General features: G+C 36.4%; 1 protein-coding gene across 2 annotated transcripts in view; it reads right to left on the bottom strand.

The window, feature by feature from the left end:
- Positions 1 to 238: 238 nt before the first annotated feature.
- PLS3 (plastin 3) overlaps positions 239 to 19,254 on the bottom strand; it is a 97,043-nt gene continuing 78,027 nt past the window's right edge. For both annotated transcript variants that reach the window (XM_006054252.4, XM_006054253.4), the window contains 9 exons: positions 18,676 to 18,818; positions 11,050 to 11,145; positions 7,217 to 7,412; positions 5,595 to 5,673; positions 4,750 to 4,864; positions 4,436 to 4,569; positions 3,452 to 3,575; positions 3,105 to 3,229; positions 239 to 1,484 (listed from right to left, as the gene is read on the bottom strand). In XM_006054252.4, coding sequence (XP_006054314.1) covers positions 1,352 to 1,484; positions 3,105 to 3,229; positions 3,452 to 3,575; positions 4,436 to 4,569; positions 4,750 to 4,864; positions 5,595 to 5,673; positions 7,217 to 7,412; positions 11,050 to 11,145; positions 18,676 to 18,818 — 1,145 coding nt within the window. In that variant the 3' untranslated portion in view covers positions 239 to 1,351. The remainder of the gene's footprint in view (positions 1,485 to 3,104; positions 3,230 to 3,451; positions 3,576 to 4,435; positions 4,570 to 4,749; positions 4,865 to 5,594; positions 5,674 to 7,216; positions 7,413 to 11,049; positions 11,146 to 18,675; positions 18,819 to 19,254) is intronic.

A 19,254-nucleotide genomic window follows, 5' to 3' on the forward strand; every position in this document is an offset into this window, starting at 1 on the left:
AAAGATTGAGTAACATGGAAAAGAAAGAAAAAGGGAGAAACTGGATAAGGAAATTTTAGTAAGTTGGAGAAAACCATCTTACCTCATTCTGTCCATCCGTGTAATTCAGCTCCAAAAGCATAAATTTAACAAACATCATTTTATAAAATACACCAGAAAATGAGTTAGAATATCGGAGAAAAAAACCTGGCAAACATTATAGGCATACTACGAAGGGACAGAGGCGTGAAGAGACTAATTATGTAAATGCCTTTATTTGAACTAATACATTGCTATCAGAGTACATCACTTTTCAGAGTTAGAGTAACATTATGATCTTAAAAACTATAGCAAACAGCTTGACAAAGCAAGAGTACATTAGAATACATTAAGTCCTACATACATGTTTATTTTTTAGTGATCACATCTCCTTATCTTAGGTGTAAAATTAGAAAATTTAATATACACTTAGCATACTTGGCCTATCATATTCTTCCTAAATTCTGAGCCCACTCTCTCCTCAAAAGTGTCATATTCAACAGCATTTAAAATCTAAAGAGAGAGTTTGATGGTACATGTTTTAAAACAAAGAAGTATATATTGAACCAAGTGTTTCAGGACAAAATATGTCAAGTGTTTACAGCTTTAGTGTGGGAGAGAAGATAGAAATTCAAGGTACATTTCCCTATACCTATAATGTATGTTTTTTACTTACTTGAAGACCCCTTAAAAAAAGTAGCAAAATCAGCAGTCTTATTTAATGTAATCAAAATATTCTTAAATGTACAAAAAAGGATCATGTAGAAAGAATACTGTAAAAAGATACTGATTTTAAGAATAAAAGAATATGAAAAGCTTCTATTACATTCTGCACAGCCAGTTACTTCTGTCAATTTTCAGTACTAGAAAGACAAGCAAAGGATACTCATATACAAATACCCTCTGACCACAGTTCTTGAATAAGAACTAGCATACTGGATGGAAAGCAAATTATTGTCTAATACCAATAATATTCATATTCAGTCATCTAAGCAAGTCCCAAGAGGTGGACATTCTAAGAGAAAAACAGATACATAGAAATACGTACAGCAATGGGAAACGCCAAGGGCAGCGATCTAGGAGGAGCGAGTAAATGATTTGACTATGGGCACATTTCAGGTGGGCCTGACAAATCCACCTTGACTATGGGAAAGAGGAGTTGTTGTTACTAAAACTCTTTCACCTGAGGGCTCCCATGATGAGCTTAGTCTTGTTAAAACTAGTCCTTTCAATAACCAAAAGTTTCTTAAGCCATGAGCACTTCAGCCAGAAATTGCTGTACTGCTAAGCATGCACCTGGGAGCAAGGTTGTTTTTTATTCAAATTGGTTATTTTACACTCTCTTCATACCCCTGCCCATCAAGCATGCAAACACAGTCATGACCATCTTGGGCTTTACTTCCACAAGGTCTTCTGGTAGAGCATACACCCTGGCTCCAATTCTTCTAGCCATCGACACTGCGTACCTATTTTTTGGAGGAAACAAAAATTGAGGTTCAATTCCGGTTAGTCAAGGGCACAACATAAGGCATCTATTTCCTCTCATATACTCAATTGTCTGGGATACAAAACTTCTACAGCAAGAGTTCAAATCAGAATGACTTCATTTTTCATTGTTTTCTCTTTTGTGAGGTCACTCATAAGTGATACCAGATTTTTAAGCTCTACTATTTGGGGCTGATAATATTTATTCACTCCTTTTCTACAATGTAAAATGAGAACAATTTAGGAGAACTGATATGAAAAAACATTTTTCCAGAATATGTGTGTGTGTGTATATATATATATATATATATATATATATATACCCAGATGTTGAAAATATGTATATATACTCAGATGTTGATATTCTCATTGAGCATGTAATAAGATAACATTGGCTATCACGAGATCTTAGAGACACAGTGGAAAACTGTGCCATATGCAAAATACAATTTCACAGATGCAGTGAATACTTCCAAATATTCAAGGGAAGAGACAGAGTCTATATGGTACATGCCAGAGTGGCTGAAGCAAGGAATGAAAAGGGTAGAGAAAGGAAAGGAGTTAAGAACTGACATGTCCAGCTGAGGAAATTTTCAGGAGCACCCCTCAATTAATATACAAGGCATTTCTAGGTGTTCTGTAACAGAAATCTTTAAATATGATCAAGTTTCTGGAAAAAGAAGTTTAAAGAGTTCTCTATAAATCTTTATCATATTATGCTGCAAATATTTTTTTCAAGGAGGGAAGAAATGATTTGACACAGTATGTGATGCCAAAATGAAGTTTTGCAGTAATTCTTCTTAGCTATATTGTGAAGCCTTGTTGGGAGCTGATTTTCAGTGTATACTAGGAAAGCTTTCATGAGTTGCCCATGAAACCAGATCACAGTCTAGGTCTTTGGAGAAGAAGGGAAGAGGCAGGTGGAAAAGACCTTCTCAATATTGTCAAAATGCAGGAAACTTTCAAGGCACGGTTTCAGCTGAGGGTTTAGCATCCTGCCCACTGAAGGGACCAAGATAATAAACTCAACATATGTTGTAAGGTGGGCTATGCACAGTAAGTTTTACATTCATTCAAAAGAATTTAACAAACTCAATGGTTAAAATTTTAATCTCTGTAATTAGAAAGCTTCTCATAAGTCATTTAAAAAATCAAATTGAAATTTCCATTTAAAAATAAAGATATACTGAATCATCAAATTTGTCTAAAAAAATAAAAATAAAATAAAATAAAATAAAAAGAGTGTGACAAAGAAAACCCTATCAAAGGCATGCTTATCCTTTGCCCATTTTTCCCTTGCTTTAAGTTTGCAGCTAAGTTGCTTTAACACATACATTATTTCTATAACCTACAAACCAATGGCTGACTTAGCACCTACCTACTAGGTCAGGTGCAACAATGGTAGGCTCTTACGTATTTTACTCATTTCAAAATCTCCAAGGTAAGTATTATTGCTCCCATTTTATGGATGAGGAATCTGAGGCTAGAAGGCGTTTCCCCCAGCTGACACCATTCTTAAGTGGCAGAACCTGAATGATAATGCAGATCTGCCTGCCTACAATGCCTATGCCCTTATCAGGATATTAGGCAGCATCCCTTACTTGGCATTATTGTGCTTGTCATCTTCTGTCAGAGTGCCACTCTTAACAAGGTCGTAGTTTATGCAGCCTGGCTGGATGGCGTCAATCAAATCCACAACTGCCAAACTGGAGCTGATTGTCTTATCCTTGAGTAAAAGGACAATACATTTAAGAATTTCCATGTGTAAAAATTAATGCATGATCACTTATATAAAGTTGTCAAAAACAAAGTCTAGTGAATTAAAAAAGAATCATGTCATTACCCCCACAACAATCTCACTCACAAAAAAACCAAAGTCTAGCCTTCCAAACTATAGATACTTTCTATAGCAAACATAACGTTTAATAGTCAAAAATGGAATTCTTACCTTAAAACTCTGAATGGAGGTTGATTTTCCAGCTTCATTCAATGTTCTGTTCACCCAGCTTACAATGATGTCATCATTAGCTTTCTGACCATCACCAAGATCTTCCAGGACATTGAGGGTATATCTAAATGAAGCAGCAGAAGAAACAGGTAACTAATGAGAAGCTACTGTATAGCATAGGGAACTCTACTCAATGCTCTGTGGTGATCTAAATCGGAAGGAAATCTGAAAAAGACGGGATATATTTAAACATATAGCTGATTCACTTTGTTGTATTGCAGAAACTAACACAACATTGGAAAGCAACTACATACCAATAAAAATTAATTAAAAAAAACAGAACAGTTTCTGTTCTAGTTTATTAGAAAAAATACAAATATTAGAAAGATGCTCTCTTTCATTTCTTTTCCTTAGGTTTGAGAGATTAAAGAAAAGATTTCATGAGAAGACATTCACACTATATGAAAAAAAATTTCAAGTAGTAGTGGCTTGCCGTTGAGCTTCTTTTTGCATTGGTGGCAGGACGATTTTCAGTGCTCTAATGAGTAAGTCCACCAGTCTACTGCAGGCTCACTTTGTACTAGGCCAACCAATGGTAACAACTTAAAGTAAGCAGTGCTTTGGCTGGTACCCAGTTATAATGAATTGCTTTTTAGCATTACAGTTAAGAGATCTTCTTTCTCAAATGTATACATGTTCATAATTTTTGCTGCTTTTATTCATGAACACTAAATCTGTCACAAACACTAAGTCTGTGTCAGGCATATTATGAAAAAAGGGAAATATTCACAGTTCTGCTGCCTCACTTTCAAGAAGGCATTTCCCATTGACCATCCCACATATATTCATTACTTAAGCTCACTTCATAGTCTAAACACAAAAATTTCAAAGGTAGTCATTGATACGTTTCCTTAGAAATAGTAAAGACTAGATCACAGATGTGTATGATAGTGAAGCTTAAGCAGTTAAAATTGTGTACCATACCTTCTCATCAGCTGCCAGACTAAAGCTAAAGTCAGGGTTTGATTTCCATCATTCAGGTCTTGTCCTCCAATGCCAACCAGAGAGAATTTGGCAGGATGCTTCCCTAATTCAACAGCATAGTTGCAGTTTTCTAGCTGCAAACAAACAAAAGAAAATGTTTAAAGATTTTCACTTGTTTAATCTGTATATGCAGGTGTGCACAAAGTAAGACATAGTTTCTGTCCTCAAGAAGCTCAGAGTCAAAGAGTTTCCCAAACACAAAATGAAAACAAAAACAGTCTGTAACAAATATGTGCAGCAACTTAATTAGCTACCTTTTTCATGTTGGCTCCAAGTTTCGGGTATGGAGGTTTATTCACCTTACTCCAGTCAACAGGAACTTTAATTCGTTCATATAGCTGTAAAATTACCAGGGCATCTTGCAGGTCACTGATGATTTAAAGAGAGTTTGATCAGTGATTTCAGAGAGCAGGGCCTGTTTCCTTAAAAACAAGGACACTACACTGTCAAAAGACTCATGCATTTTATTAATCTGTGCTAAAAATAGAGCTAACACCATCCAATTCACTTAAAAGTAGTTATTGAGAGTTTACTGTTTGCAAAGAACTGTTCTAGAAGCTGGGCTCATAGGAGAAAAATCCCAGCCCTTTAGAGTCAGAGAAAGAAAGAGAATAAACAAGTATATGGATAAATGGGTTAGGGGAATGTATTTAATTGCTATGAAAAACAAAAAGAACAAGGTTAGGAGTTAGGGAGTGGTAGGTGGCGGCGGTTAGAATCTGAATCAGCGGCTTGAATATAGCAAGGGAATAAGGTATTTAATGTGGAAAAGAACATTTCAGGCTGAGAGAACAGTGAGCACAAAGACCTCAAGGCATCATGGATGATCTACTTAATGTACTCTCTGGTCTCCGTTTCAAAATATAAAGTCTCTGTTCCCTAGGGTGTTAGAAAGATACTTATACATTCTTTCACTTAATGACCATGTAAAGAAATAATCTGGGCTTTTGTGTATTTGGGAAATGATAATGGAAGTCATCACATTTTTCAATAAAGTAATGACTACAAACTAACATTTAGAAAAGGTTTAGAGCTATAATTATTTATGCAGCATCCATTCATGATGTTCAAAACTTTACAATAGCATTGGAAGGCTTACGCATAGAGATGGTTTACATGGGGATTAACACCAAGAGAGTTCATCCAGTTACGGAAGGTTCTTTCTTCACGAGTTTCTCCTATTAAAAATATTCACAGTGTTTATAAAATCATGAAACACCTTACATTTGTGCATATAACATCAACCCACAATTAGATTAGTTTATTTTTTTTTCAGATCTAGAGGTTTTCTCAAATATGAATCTCCAAGCAGTCTCTCTGAATACATTCTCTCTTATTCTTTAAATTGGATGACTTTATTTTAAAAGTAAAAATATAACCGTATTATAATCAGCTAAGAGGTATATGAACTTTTTATAATCTCTTCTCCATCTCCTCCTTCTCCAGTATCTCCCCAAATCCCCATACTTCTAAAGTAACTGGTATTATCAGTTTAGTTTTTATTAGAAAAATTTGCCATGGTCATACAAACCTCTATACTCACATTAACTTACATCTTCTCTCTACCCATTTAAAAATACTAAGTCACATATATGTACTTTTTTACATGTCTATATTAGAGCAACAAATTATTTGAAACTTCAAAAGCATAAAATTTAAAGATTTTATAGTAATCCTAGTATATATGCAATGAGCTGCTAACTGAGAGTTCAAAGTATTAGTTGCTAAGTTGTGTCCTGCTCTTTGCCACCCCATGGACTGTAGCCTGCCAGACTCCTCTGTCCATGGATTTCTCAGGCAAGAATACTGGAGTGGGTAGCCATTCCCTTCTCCAGGGGATCTTCCCAACCCAGGGATCGAACCCAGGTCTCCTGAACTGCAGGCAGATTCTTTACCATCTGATTTCATAATAATGCTAGTGGATATGCAATGAGCTACTAATTAAATTTGTTAATTTTTAAGTACTATACTTCATGCATATATAATCTGGCAAATGTATACTCTGCCTTTCCCAAATTAAATGAATATTTACATGCATTATTATTATTTTTTGAGTAGGTTAAAGGTGAAAGGAACTGAGAGCAGTTTCAGTTAGTCTGACTATGGAAGAATGAAACAAATACTGCAGATTTATATAGGTCAAATTTTATGCACATGGGCATTTTTTTGGAGGGAGGTTTAAAAATAAGTGACCTAAATATAAAATATTAAAATAAAACATTGGTTTACTAAGTGGCCTTATACTAAGTGATCCTAGGCTAGCTTACTTTAAAAGTTCCCAGACTTCCTTGGTGGTACAGTGGATAAAACTCCTCCTGCCAAAGCAGGGGACACAGGTTTGATCCCTGGTCTGGGAAGATCCCATATGCCGTGGGGCAATGAAGCCCAACTACTGAACCTACACTCCTCAACAAGAGAAGCCACCCCAATGAGAAAGCTGAGCACCACAACAAAGAGTAGCCCTTGGGTGCAGCAACTAGAGAAAGCTGGCATGCATCAACAAAGACCCAGAGCAGCCAAAAATAAGTAAATTAAAATAAAAGTTCCCTTGTTATCATCCCTTTCTATCAGGTGTCACTTATTACTCAGCCCTTGGGACTACTTCTAGTAGACAGTTGCTAAATGGATAAGGAAACTTATTAAATCAAGATTATGAAATCATCGTGGCCTATGTATTTCCACTGTGTAGCCCCAAACATAATTTAAGAAACCTTTAGTTACCTTCTAATAGAGTCCAATCAATATCTTGGTTCTCTGGCTTAGTGAGTGCTGGGTATTTATTAAACAGGTTAGCCACAAAGGCTAAGTTCAGTTTAGGGTTCCCACTGACGACATCAGCTGGGGTAACAAACTGTCTGCAACCTAATTTGTCTGCTTGCTGAAGCATACTCTCAGCTCTCTTCAAATCATCTGTTTCCTATTGAAGTAAAATAAGACTTTTTTAAAAAAAAAGGCCATACTAAAAATATAGAAACTTTGCCCTACAATGATAGGCTGGATACACAATTCTATTTTCTCTTAGCCAACACATGGTACTTATATTACTGTTTTGAATGCAAAACAAAACAAAACAAAACAAAAGTTGGCTGTGCTGGATATGCAGTACCTTGAGAATACCCTAGATGGCACCAGATCATGTATCTAAGGACACAATAGATTTAACTCAATTGAGATTACTTCTCTCATGCCAAAATTCATTAAGAAAAAAGTGAAACCTGTTCAGATTTTAAATTTAAACCCTAAAGAGGGTGTAAGGCTGAAAAAGATGAAGGAATTATGAAGAAATTTTTTTTAAATAATAATCAAGGATACCAGGCTCCAATAATTTTGAGGTTTAAATTGCATGTTTCAAATTATCATCTTTCTCTTAAACTATTTTTTGTTTTTACTTTTCCATCCAGGAAGCAAAGTTGTCTATTTCTGTGTAAAATACTTACTTTTAACTAATTCCTAGGACTCCTAACTTCGTTTTGTCTTCTCCCCCACCCCAACTTCTTTCCTTTTGGAAAGATGCATGCTGATTTCTTGACTAACGTACAGTTTGGTGAGGATTATAAATTATAGATCTGATAACTTGAGACCAAATTAAAAATAGTTTCCCCAGTGCTCACCATTCCCACCTCCCAACAATAAAAGTCAAAAACCTGAAGCTGCAGGAGGAACAATTGCTTTTGGATTATTCGTTTCTAGTGACCTGCCCCCTCCAGACTTCTCTTGGCAGCTACTATAGACAGGCCACCCCAGTATGCCCCAGGGTAAATGTAGCTCTTCTGGAAAACAGTTTCAGGTAAGAAGGGATTTTTATAATAAGGGGGAAATAAGAGATAAAGGAAATTTGAGAAATGTTACTTATAAACCAACATAGTTCGGATTCTATAATTTGAGTCTTAACTCTGTCTTTAATGGGTGATGCTATCTTTACTTTTTTCATCTCCAGGGAGGTGCCTCGATCATCTAGGTCTCCAGAAGAATGGGTATTTACTGTGTTACCCTTCACTGTTACCAATGCAGAGCAATCAGTAACCACCAGCAGATGGGCAATTGACTGGGATTCAGCCTTTGGGATTCTCCATGAGCCTAGTGAGTTCATCTCATAGAGCCTATTCTATTTCTTTTAATCTGTCACTTGTTACTTTAATGCTTCTGGTTCATGCTTTTTACTATCTATTTTTAAATCCCGTATTTTTTTAAATCATCTTGGCATTCTTAAACAAAAAGCATTGATAATATTGGAGTAGAAGGAAACGTTGAAATAGCAACAATTTTTAAAAATTAAGATACAGAATAATGAAACAAAAAATAATCAAATGAAAATATATATATGCCCAAAACAACTTCAGCCCATACCTCACATCATATTCAAAATTAACCTTCAATACACACGCACATGTAAATGTATGAACTCAAAACTATCAATATAAAACTAAATATAAAACCCCAACTATAAAACCTCTAAGAGAAGACATAAGAAGAAATGTTTGTGACCTTGTGTTAGGCTAAAATTTCTTAGATACAACATCAAAAGCATGATTTGTCAAAGAAAAAAAAAATGACTAAATCTGACTTTGTCCAAATTAAACAATGTCTGTTCTTGGAAAAACACTGGGACTAAGTATCTGAAAATCATATATCCAATCAAGGACTTATATCCAAAATATATAAAACACTCAAAACTTGATAAGAAAGCAAACAATGCAATTAAAATGGGTAAAGTGTTTAAACAAAAATGTATAGACAACAAATAACTACATGAAAAGATATTCAACATCATTTGTCATTAAGGAAATGCAAATTAAAATCACAATGAGACACCTCTACCAGTGTTAAAATTCTTAATGTTTAAACTAACCACATTAAAGTGTCAGTGAGCATGTGGATGAACTGGAACCTTCATGTACTACTGGTAGCAATGTGCAAGGTACAACCATTTTGAAAAACAACTTTGCAGCTGCTTAGAAAAGTTAAATGCACATATACCATTACCCAGCCATTCCACTCCTAGGTATTTACCAAAGATAAATGAATGCCTAAACTCACACAAAGACTTGTATATGAATGCTCAGAGCTGCTGTATTTGTAATAGCCCCAAACGGGAAACAATCGAAATGTTCATCATGGTGAATGGGTAACAAATTATAGCATATCTATCCACTGGACTATTATTCAGCAATAAAAAGGAATGAATTTCTGATTTATGTAACAACACAGATGAATCTCAAAATAATAATGCTGAAAGAAGCTTGATTAAAAAAAAAAGCACCTGTTATATGATTCCATAAAATTATCAAAAATTCAAACTAAATTGAAAGAAAGCAAATCAGTGGTTGCCTAGGATGGAGGAGTATGGGACAGAGAGGGATCACAAAGGATCATGAGGAAACTGGATGTTATAATGGAGATATATATCCCTAAAGAAGGTATAAGACTGACAAAAGATAAAGGACACTGAAAAATAAGGGAAAAGCATGATGAAAGACTCAACAGTAAAATGAGTGTGTGGACAGAGCAGTAGGAAATTGCCCTGGCTAGAAGAGATGGAGCAAGATGGTGTAGCAGGCCTTCACATGCTCAGCAGAACATTTCAGACTAAATTCTTGAGTCAATGGGGAATCCTTAAAGGATTCTGAGGACGATAGAGACAATGAAGGGAGTGCTTTAAGATCAACCAGGGAGAAGTGCCTAGAGAAGAGGTGTATCGTAATCAGAATCAGTACACTGGTGTTATCTACCTAGGCATAAGATCACCTGACTAGCCATCCCAGAGAGCTTCCTTCACGCACAGGAGGGCCCCTCATTTGTGCCAAGAGTGACCTGAACTGAAGAATTTCACATTTAAAAACAGACAGAAATATAAGTACTACAAGTCAGTGACAAATTCAGTTCTGGTAAGGGCAGCATAAAAGGTTTAGCAAGTGTAATCCACTCAATCTGAAGTGGATATGAAATATGCTAGAAATGTGCATTTTTTAAAAATCAGTAGAATCCATTCCATATCTAATGAATATAAAGAACAACAGGATCCTAGAAAGTTGAGACTCAATAGTCTAGGCCAACTTGTTACTTCATGTACGAACAAAGGAACTTGTCCAAGGTCATTGAGCAAATAAGTGATGTAACAAGGGAACATGGTCCGTGACAGTAATTCACCAAATTGGATTTCAGGGATCAGGAGTTTGTAAACACATTCACATTACTCTCAACATAAGAATATTACAGATGCATATATGAATATGTTTTCATTAAATCTATCATTATGATTATAATCCAAAAACTCAGAAAAGGTTAGCCTCTAGTGCTTATTTCCCTACATTTACTCTGAATATTTTATGCCATCCATAAAAACCAACACCACCATAACTACAGAACTCACTAATAAACTATTAACATAAATCAAAGCTGGTCTTTCTGTCTACAAATTATATCTACAGTAATAAAATTTAAGATAATACTTAAAACTGCCAACATCATAACATGCAATTATAAGCATTCTTGTTATTTATAAGAAATTGACAATTTTGTAAGCTTGTAGAATTCATAAGAACACCTATACTTACATTGAAACCTGACATGTTAATATCTATCCGTGGTTCACCTTCCTTTTGTCCTTTTGGTGCAATTTGATTGAGAAGATGAAAATAGGCTTTGGAATCCTAAAAATGAATTGCAAATATCAGTGAGAACACGTTTACAAAGAATGAATGTATCCTATTGTGCCATGTGTGGAAGGATATTTGCATTGGATTTTGTAAGAATGTGACACAAATCTCTATCTTCTAATTTAATAGTTCCTTTTCCCAGAAAAGTCCACCTATCTGGCCTTATGTCTGCCTTGAATATGGATTAACTGGATTTTGTCATGACTTTACAGTTTATTGAAATCATCAATACAATAATGCTAGAAAACATATAACTAGTTCTGTACCTTTACTGAGTTACTGAAGTCAATAAGCTTGACAGATAAAACAAGCACGAGAAACAAGTAGGATAGCAGAAATCCAGGAAGCATAGGGAAAGAGAAAATAAACAGGTTATATCATGACAAAGCATAATATGTATATACCATAACCTATGGAGAAGAGATTAGTTGTGTTAACAATGCATTAAATTATAAATTGAAATGACAAAAAATTTGAAATGAGTTCTACTTGAGGTGGTGAAATAACAGTAAACCCTTAATCATCTGAATATATTTAACCAAATGAGCTTCTCTTTAAGCCCTTGACCTTTCAACACTTGAACATTTTTACTTGGAATCCCAATACCTAAAACAAAAACGGCATTGCTCATATGGGATGTGGGCTGGATGAATTCAGGCTGTGTGGATGCTACACAGAACAAAACCTGAAAACCACTGTATTACTGTAAACATTTAATGAGGGTCTTCAACACACATGTCAAGTACAATTCTGCCTCTCTGGAATACCAGAGGACAGGAATTGGAGTGGTTCCTTTATCATGTTGAGGCAGGACATACAGGGGCCCCATACTGAACAGTTGGACAGAAAACTCCATAATATTAATAGCAGAAACTCCATAAAAGCTGGATGATGGATCAGGCTGGGCCCTGCCCAGATAAGAGATGGAAGAGGTAGCATCACGGTGATTTTGGGTAGCCTCAGTCCACAGTGCCTTGAAGCAGGGCTTTGGTTTCCAGCCAGAAATTGAGGTGATACCCCCTCCCTTTTGACCTCCATTGAGCCTTTCTGTGCATGTGTAGTTGGGAAGGTCTCCTTGACTTTAAGAATGAGGAATATATGGTCTTTTATCTCTTATCTGGGCAAGGCCCAGCCTCCTCCATCATCCAGCTTTTATGGAGTTTCTGCTATTATAGAATTTCTGTCCACAGGGGAGAAAATCTTCAGCCTGGACCCATGTATCTCCTGTCTCAAGCTCAAAGTAAGTGATGTCAACCTACCCATAGGCCTCTTCACTAGAATCCATCTTGGCTAAGAGATACACATGCACACATGGGAGGATCCTGAGATAAACCAAATATGGACTCAGAACCAGACAAAGCAAGATGACTGGCCAAAGGAAACCCAGAAGAAATGCTCCATGAAAGTGATATAAACCACCAAGAGGGTGCAACTGTATCTCTGAGCCAACCCATATGAGTCTATTCACATATACATTTCCCTGCTAATAAACACTTGTTTTACTCAATCTCTATGTGGAAATTCATTTCTACACAGCTGATGGGCCAGGGCCTTGGTCCCACTGGTCCCTGGTGGTCTACTGGCTAGGATTCAGTTCTCTCACTGCTGTAGCCCGACCTCAATCTCTGGCTGGGAACAGAATCCCTGCTTCAAGCTGCTATAGGCCAAGGCCACCTGAGATCAATGTTACATCTGAAGATCACCTTCCCAGCTTTGGAAGTTTTCTATTACTGGGCCTTGACAGTCCAAAGAGATTATAAAGGAATGTTTCTCATGGTAACTCCTATGGATTGTGTGCATTCTAATCCCCCAGGGAAGTTGCTTAATATGGAGATGGCCAGATGTAAGCTCTGACCTGCCAACTACAGATCTCTGGGAGAGGCCTAGAAAGCTGTATCTTCAATGAGCCAACTATATACATTTGATACATTTGCCAGAAATTATTCTAAGAATGGGGAGAATCGGGTGAGAGTGAAAGCCACTGCAGAGCAATTCATGGAATGCAAACCCAGATCTTACCATTAGTGGCACAGGGGTTATCTCTTAAAGAGTAGTGCATTACAGTTGTGAAAGTGCTTTCACTTACAACTACCTACTAAAGGTACAGAAAGAATTTGTATGTGCCTTCTCCCTATGCACTTGAGAAAGACAGGTAAAGAGTAGACCCCAAAGAGTCTGTAATTTACTACCCTGAAAAGAGGCTTTAGGTGAAAATTTGAACTCGAACATAAATTAGAAGTTCCTTTTCACATTATCCAGCAATCCTCTGCTTTTTAAAAATATTAAAAGCAGAATATGTTTTTTAAAAAATATCAAAGGATAATTTTTAAAATATTCATTTAAAAATAAGATTCCCTTTCTAAAACAGCAGAATACACTTTTTTCTCAAGTGCACACGGAACACTCTCCAGGATAGATCACATCTTCGGTCACAATCATCAGGAAATTTAAGAAAATTGAAATTGTATCAAGCATTTTTTCTGAACTACAATGCTATGAGACTAGATATGAATTACAGGGGGAAAAAAAACTAAAAAACACAAACACATGGAGGCTAAATGACCTGCTTCTAAATAACCAACAGGTCACTGAGGCATCAAAAAGGAAATTAACAAATGACAATGAAAACATGACAACCCAAAACCTATGGGACACAGCAAAAGAGGGAAGTTTATAGCAATACAAGCCTACCTCAAGAAATGAGAAAAACATCATAAACGACCAGACTTTACACCTAAAGCAAATAGAAAAAGAAGAAAAAAAACAACAAAAAAAAATAAATTAAAAAACCCAAAGTTAGTAGGACAGAAATAGTAAAGAAATAAATGAAAAATACATGAAGGAAACAATAGCAAAGATCAATACAACTAAAAACTGATTCTTTGAGAAGATAAAATTGACAACCCACTAGCCAGACTCATCAAGAAAAAAAGGGAGAAGACTCAAATCAATAAACTTAGAAACAAAAAAGGAGAAGTTACTACAGAACACAGAAATACAAAGGACCATAGAAGACTACTGTGAGCAATCATATGCCAATAAAATGAACAACCTGGAAGAAATGGATAAGTTCTTAGAAAAGTACAACCTTCCAAAACTGAACCAGGAAGAATTAGAAATCACAAATGGACCAATCATAAACACCAACATTGAAACTGTGATTTAACAATCTTTTAGCAAACAAAGGCCCAGGGCCAGATGGCTTCACAGGTGAATTCTACCAAAAGTTTAGAGAAGAGCTAACACCTATCATGCTCAAACTCTTCCAGAAAATTTCAGAGGAAGGAGAACTTCCAAACTCATTCTACATGGCCACCATCACCTTGAGAGCAAAAGCAAACAAAGATACCACCAAAAAAGAAAATTACAGGCTAATATCATCAATGAATATAGATGCAAAAATCCTCAACAAAATTTTAGCAAACAGAATCCAACAACACATTAAAGGATCATACACCATAAACAAGTATGATTTATCCCAGGGATGCAAGGATTTTTCAACATATGCAAATCAATCAATGTGATTAACCATATCAATAAACTGAAAGATAAAAGTCATACAATCATATAAATAGATGCAGAGAAAGCTTTTGACAAAATACAACACCCATTCATGATAAAAACGCTCCAAAAAGTAGGCACAGAAGGAACCTACCTCAACATAATAAAGGCCATATATGACAAACCCACAGCAAACATTATTCTCAATAGTGAAAAACTAAAAGCATTTCTTCTAAGATTAGGAACAAGACAAGGGTGCCCACTCTTGCCACTATTATTCAATCTAGATTTGGAAGTCCTAGTCACGGCAATCAGAGAAGAAAGAAAAACAAATAAAAAGGAATCCAGATTGAAAAGAAGAAGTAAAACTCTATTTGCAGATGACATGATAATATAGAAAACCCTAAAGATTCCACCAGAAAATTACTAGAATTAATCAATGAATATGGTATAGTTGTAGGATATAAAACTAATACACAGAAATCCCTTGCATTCCTATACATTAGCAATGAAAAATCAGAAAGAGACATTAAGGAAACGATTCCATTCACCATTGCAACAAAAAGAATAAAATACCTAGGAATAAACTTACCTAAAGGGACAAAAGACCCGTATGCAGAAAACTATAAGACACTGATGAAACAAATCAAAGATGACACAAACAGATGGAGAGATATACCATGTTCTTGGATTGGGAGACATATTGTGAAAATGACTATACTACTCAAAGCAATCTACAGATTCAATGTAATCCCTATCAAACTACTAATGATATTTTTCACAGAAATAGAACCAAAAAAAGTTACAACTTTTATGGAAACACAAAATACCCTGAAAAGCCAAAGCAATCTTGACAAAGAAAATCAGAGCTGAAGGAATCAACATTCCTGACTTCAGACTATACTACAAATTTCCATTCATCAAGACAGTATGGTACTGGCACAAAAACAGAAATATAGACTGATAAAACAAGACAGAAAGTCCAGAGATAAACTTATACACACCTACAAGCACCTTATCTTTGACAAAAGAGGCAACAATATACAATGGAGAAAAGACAGCCTCTTCAATAGGTGGTGCTGGGAAAACAGGACAGCCACAAAAGAATGAAACTAGAACACTTCCTAACACCATAGACAAAAATAAATTCAAAATGGATTAAAGACTTAAATATCAGGTCAGAAACTGTAAAGCTTAGAGGAAAATATAGGTAGCATGCTCCTTGACATAAATCACAGCAAGATCCTCTGTGAACCACCTCCTAGAGTAATGGAAATAAAAACAAAAATAAACAAATGAGACCTAATTAAACTTAAAAGCTTTTGCACAGCAAAGGAAACAATAAACAAGATTAAAAGATAACCCTCAGAAAGGGAGAAAATAATTGCAAATGAAACAACTGACAAAGGATTAATCTCCAGAATATATAAGTAGCTCATATAGCTCAATATTAGGAAAACAAACAGCCCAATCAAAAAATGGGCAAAAGACCTAAACAGACATTTCTCCAAAGAAGACATACAGATGGCCAAGAAATACATGAAAAGATGCTCAACATCATTAATCCTTAGAGAAATGCAAATCAAAACTACAATGAGCTATCACCTCATGCCATTCAGAATAGCCATCATCAAAAATTCTACAAACAATAAATGCTGGAAAGGATGTAGAGAAAAGCAAACCCTCCTATACTGTTAGTGGGAATGTAAACTGATACAGCCATTATGGAGAACTGTATGGAGACTGCTTAAAAAACCAGGAATAAATCTACCATATGACCCAGCAACTTCACTACTGGGCATATACCCTGAGAAAATCATAACTGAAAAAGACCCATGTACCCCAATATTCACATGTGCTTAGTCACTCAGTCATGTCTGACTCTTGCAACCCCATAGAATGTAGCCAGCCAGGCTTCTCTGTCCATAGGATTCTCCAGACAAGAATACTGGAGTGGGTTGCCATTTTCTTCTCCAGGGGATCTTCCCAACCCAGGGACTGAACCCAGGTCTCCTGCGTTGCAGTAAGACTCTACTGACTGAGCTATGTGGGAAGCTGAATATTCATAGCAGCAATGTTTACAACAGCCAAGACATTGGAGCAACCTACATGTTCATCAACAGATGAATGGATAAAGAAGATATGGTACATATATACCATGGAATATTACTCAGCCATTAAAAAGAAGGGATTTGAGTCAGTTCTACTGATGTGGATGATCCTAGAGCCTGTTATACAGAGTGAAGTCAGTCAGGGAGAAACAAATATAGTAGATTAATACATATATATGGAATCCAGAAAAATGACACTGATGAACCTATTTACAGGGAAGGAATGGAGACAGAGATGTAGAGAATGGACTTGTGGACATAGTGGGGGAGGGAAAGAGTGGGACCAATGGAGAGAGTAGCATCTACATATATACACTATCGAGTGTAAGATGGATAGCTGGTGAGAATTTGCAGTGTAGCACAGGGAGCCCAGTCTGGTGCTCTGTGATGATCTGGAGGGATGGGATGGGGAGAGGGGTAGGAGGCTAGAGAGGGAGGGGAATGTATGGCTGATTTGTGTTGTGGTATGGCAGAAACAAATACAACATTGTAAATTTTTTTTAAATATATTTAAATTTTAAAAATAGGGGCAGGGCTGAGGTAGGAGATGCAGACATACATAAGAGTATATAACCACTTCCAAGAACTGAATGCCTGAAGGAGGCAGCACATGAAAGAAGAGTTGCCAAATAAGAAAGGGGATGGGGAATCCTGAGTCCCTCTCTATTCTAGGCCTTTACTAACACAGGTACACTGAGGCCTGGGAAAGGCACTTAGGAACAGAAGTCATGACTGCCGATCTTTTCGTACAGTATGTTGAACGGTAGGCAGAATAGAAAATGTTAGCACTATAATACTTAAACCCCTTTCCACAAAATGAAAGCTAGAATTAGTGGTGGCGCTCTTACTTGGCTCAGTCTCTCTACTGAAATCTACCATCAGGGCCTAGAGGCAATGAGGCTGGGTGATAAACTCATAGGATTTTCCGTCCTTTAAGCTGGCCTGAAGTCTTCATGTTATTATGTGCCCATGAAGTAAGGCTGTATATTGTCACCCTGCTTATTTAACTTATACGCAGAGTACATCATGAGAAATGCTGGGCTGGAGGAAGCACAAGCTGGAATCAAGATTGTGGGGAGAAATATCAATAACCTCAGATATGCAGATGACACTACACTTATGGCAGAAAGTGAAGAAGAACTAAAGAACCTCTTGATGAAAGTGAAAGAGGAGAGTGAAAAAGTTGGCTTAAAGCTCAACATTCAGAAAACGAAGATCATTGCATCTGGTCCCATCACTTCATGGCAAATAGATGGGGAAACAGTGGAAACAGTAGCTGACTTTATTTTTGGGGGCTCCAAAATCACTGCAAATGGTGAAATTTCATTGCAGCCATAAAATTAAAAGATGCTTACTCCTTGGAAGGAAAGTTATGACCAACCTAGATCGCAAATTCAAAAGCAGAGACATTACTTTGTCAACAAAGGTCCGTCTAGTCAAGGCTATGGTTTTTCCAGTGGTCATGTATGGATGTGAGAGTTGGACTATAAAGAAAGCTGAGTGCCAAAGAATTGATGCTTTTGAACTGTGCTGTTGGAGAAGACTCTTGAGAGTCCCTTGGACTGCAAGGAGATACAACCAGTCCATCTTAAAGGAAATGAGTCCTCTGTTATCTTTGGAAGGGCTGATGTTGAAGCTGAAACTCCAATACTTTGGCCACCTGATGCGAAGAACTGACTCAGTTCAAAAGTCCCTGATTCTGCGAAAGATTGAGGGCAGGAGGAGAAGGGGACAAAAGAGGATGAGATGGTTGGATGGCATCACCGACTCAATGGACATGGGTTTGGGTAGACTCCGGGAGTTGGTGATGGACAGGGAGGCCTGGCATGCTGCAGTTCATGGGGTCGCAAAGAGTCAGACACAACTGAGCGACTAAACTGAGCTGAACTGAAATATTTAACTAAACAGTTACCTTGATGTCAGCACTAAAATTGTTGATTTTCTGCCAGCCTGAGTTTTCCAAATGAAAGTTTGCCCATCTAAGCAGAAGCTCTTCTGGAGATAATTTCATAAGCTCCTCCAAAGTCTCACCATCTCGGAGTAAAGCAGCCAAGGCTATAAAGGTAAAAAAGAAAAACCCAACCGATATATTACATGGTAACAGTCATTACATGTTTATGGAGTCTTTTGACACTCTGTTAAGTAAGTAACAGAGGTACAAAAAGTACTGTGACCTAGTTCCTAGTTTTCAGGTACTCACAGTCTAATAATAAAGATAAAAGTATATAAATAGTTATAAGATGATACTGATAGAAACACTTAATTACGAGAATACACAACATTACATATTTTAACATCTTGATTATTCTTCATATTCCAAATGCCAAGTAAGTTCTAGCTTTTAAGTTGAACATTGTCACATTATGTCATATATTTACATAAATTGTTCTTAAATAATATTAAAATCAGAGGCTTGGGGGAGTATGTTTAAAACTTTGGAGCCTTTTGATTAAAAGAGTATTCAAACCCTATGGTATTTATATTTAAGCAT

The sequence above is a fragment of the Bubalus bubalis genome, chromosome X (assembly GCF_019923935.1).
Source record: "Bubalus bubalis isolate 160015118507 breed Murrah chromosome X, NDDB_SH_1, whole genome shotgun sequence".
Classification (NCBI taxonomy): domain Eukaryota; kingdom Metazoa; phylum Chordata; class Mammalia; order Artiodactyla; family Bovidae; genus Bubalus; species Bubalus bubalis.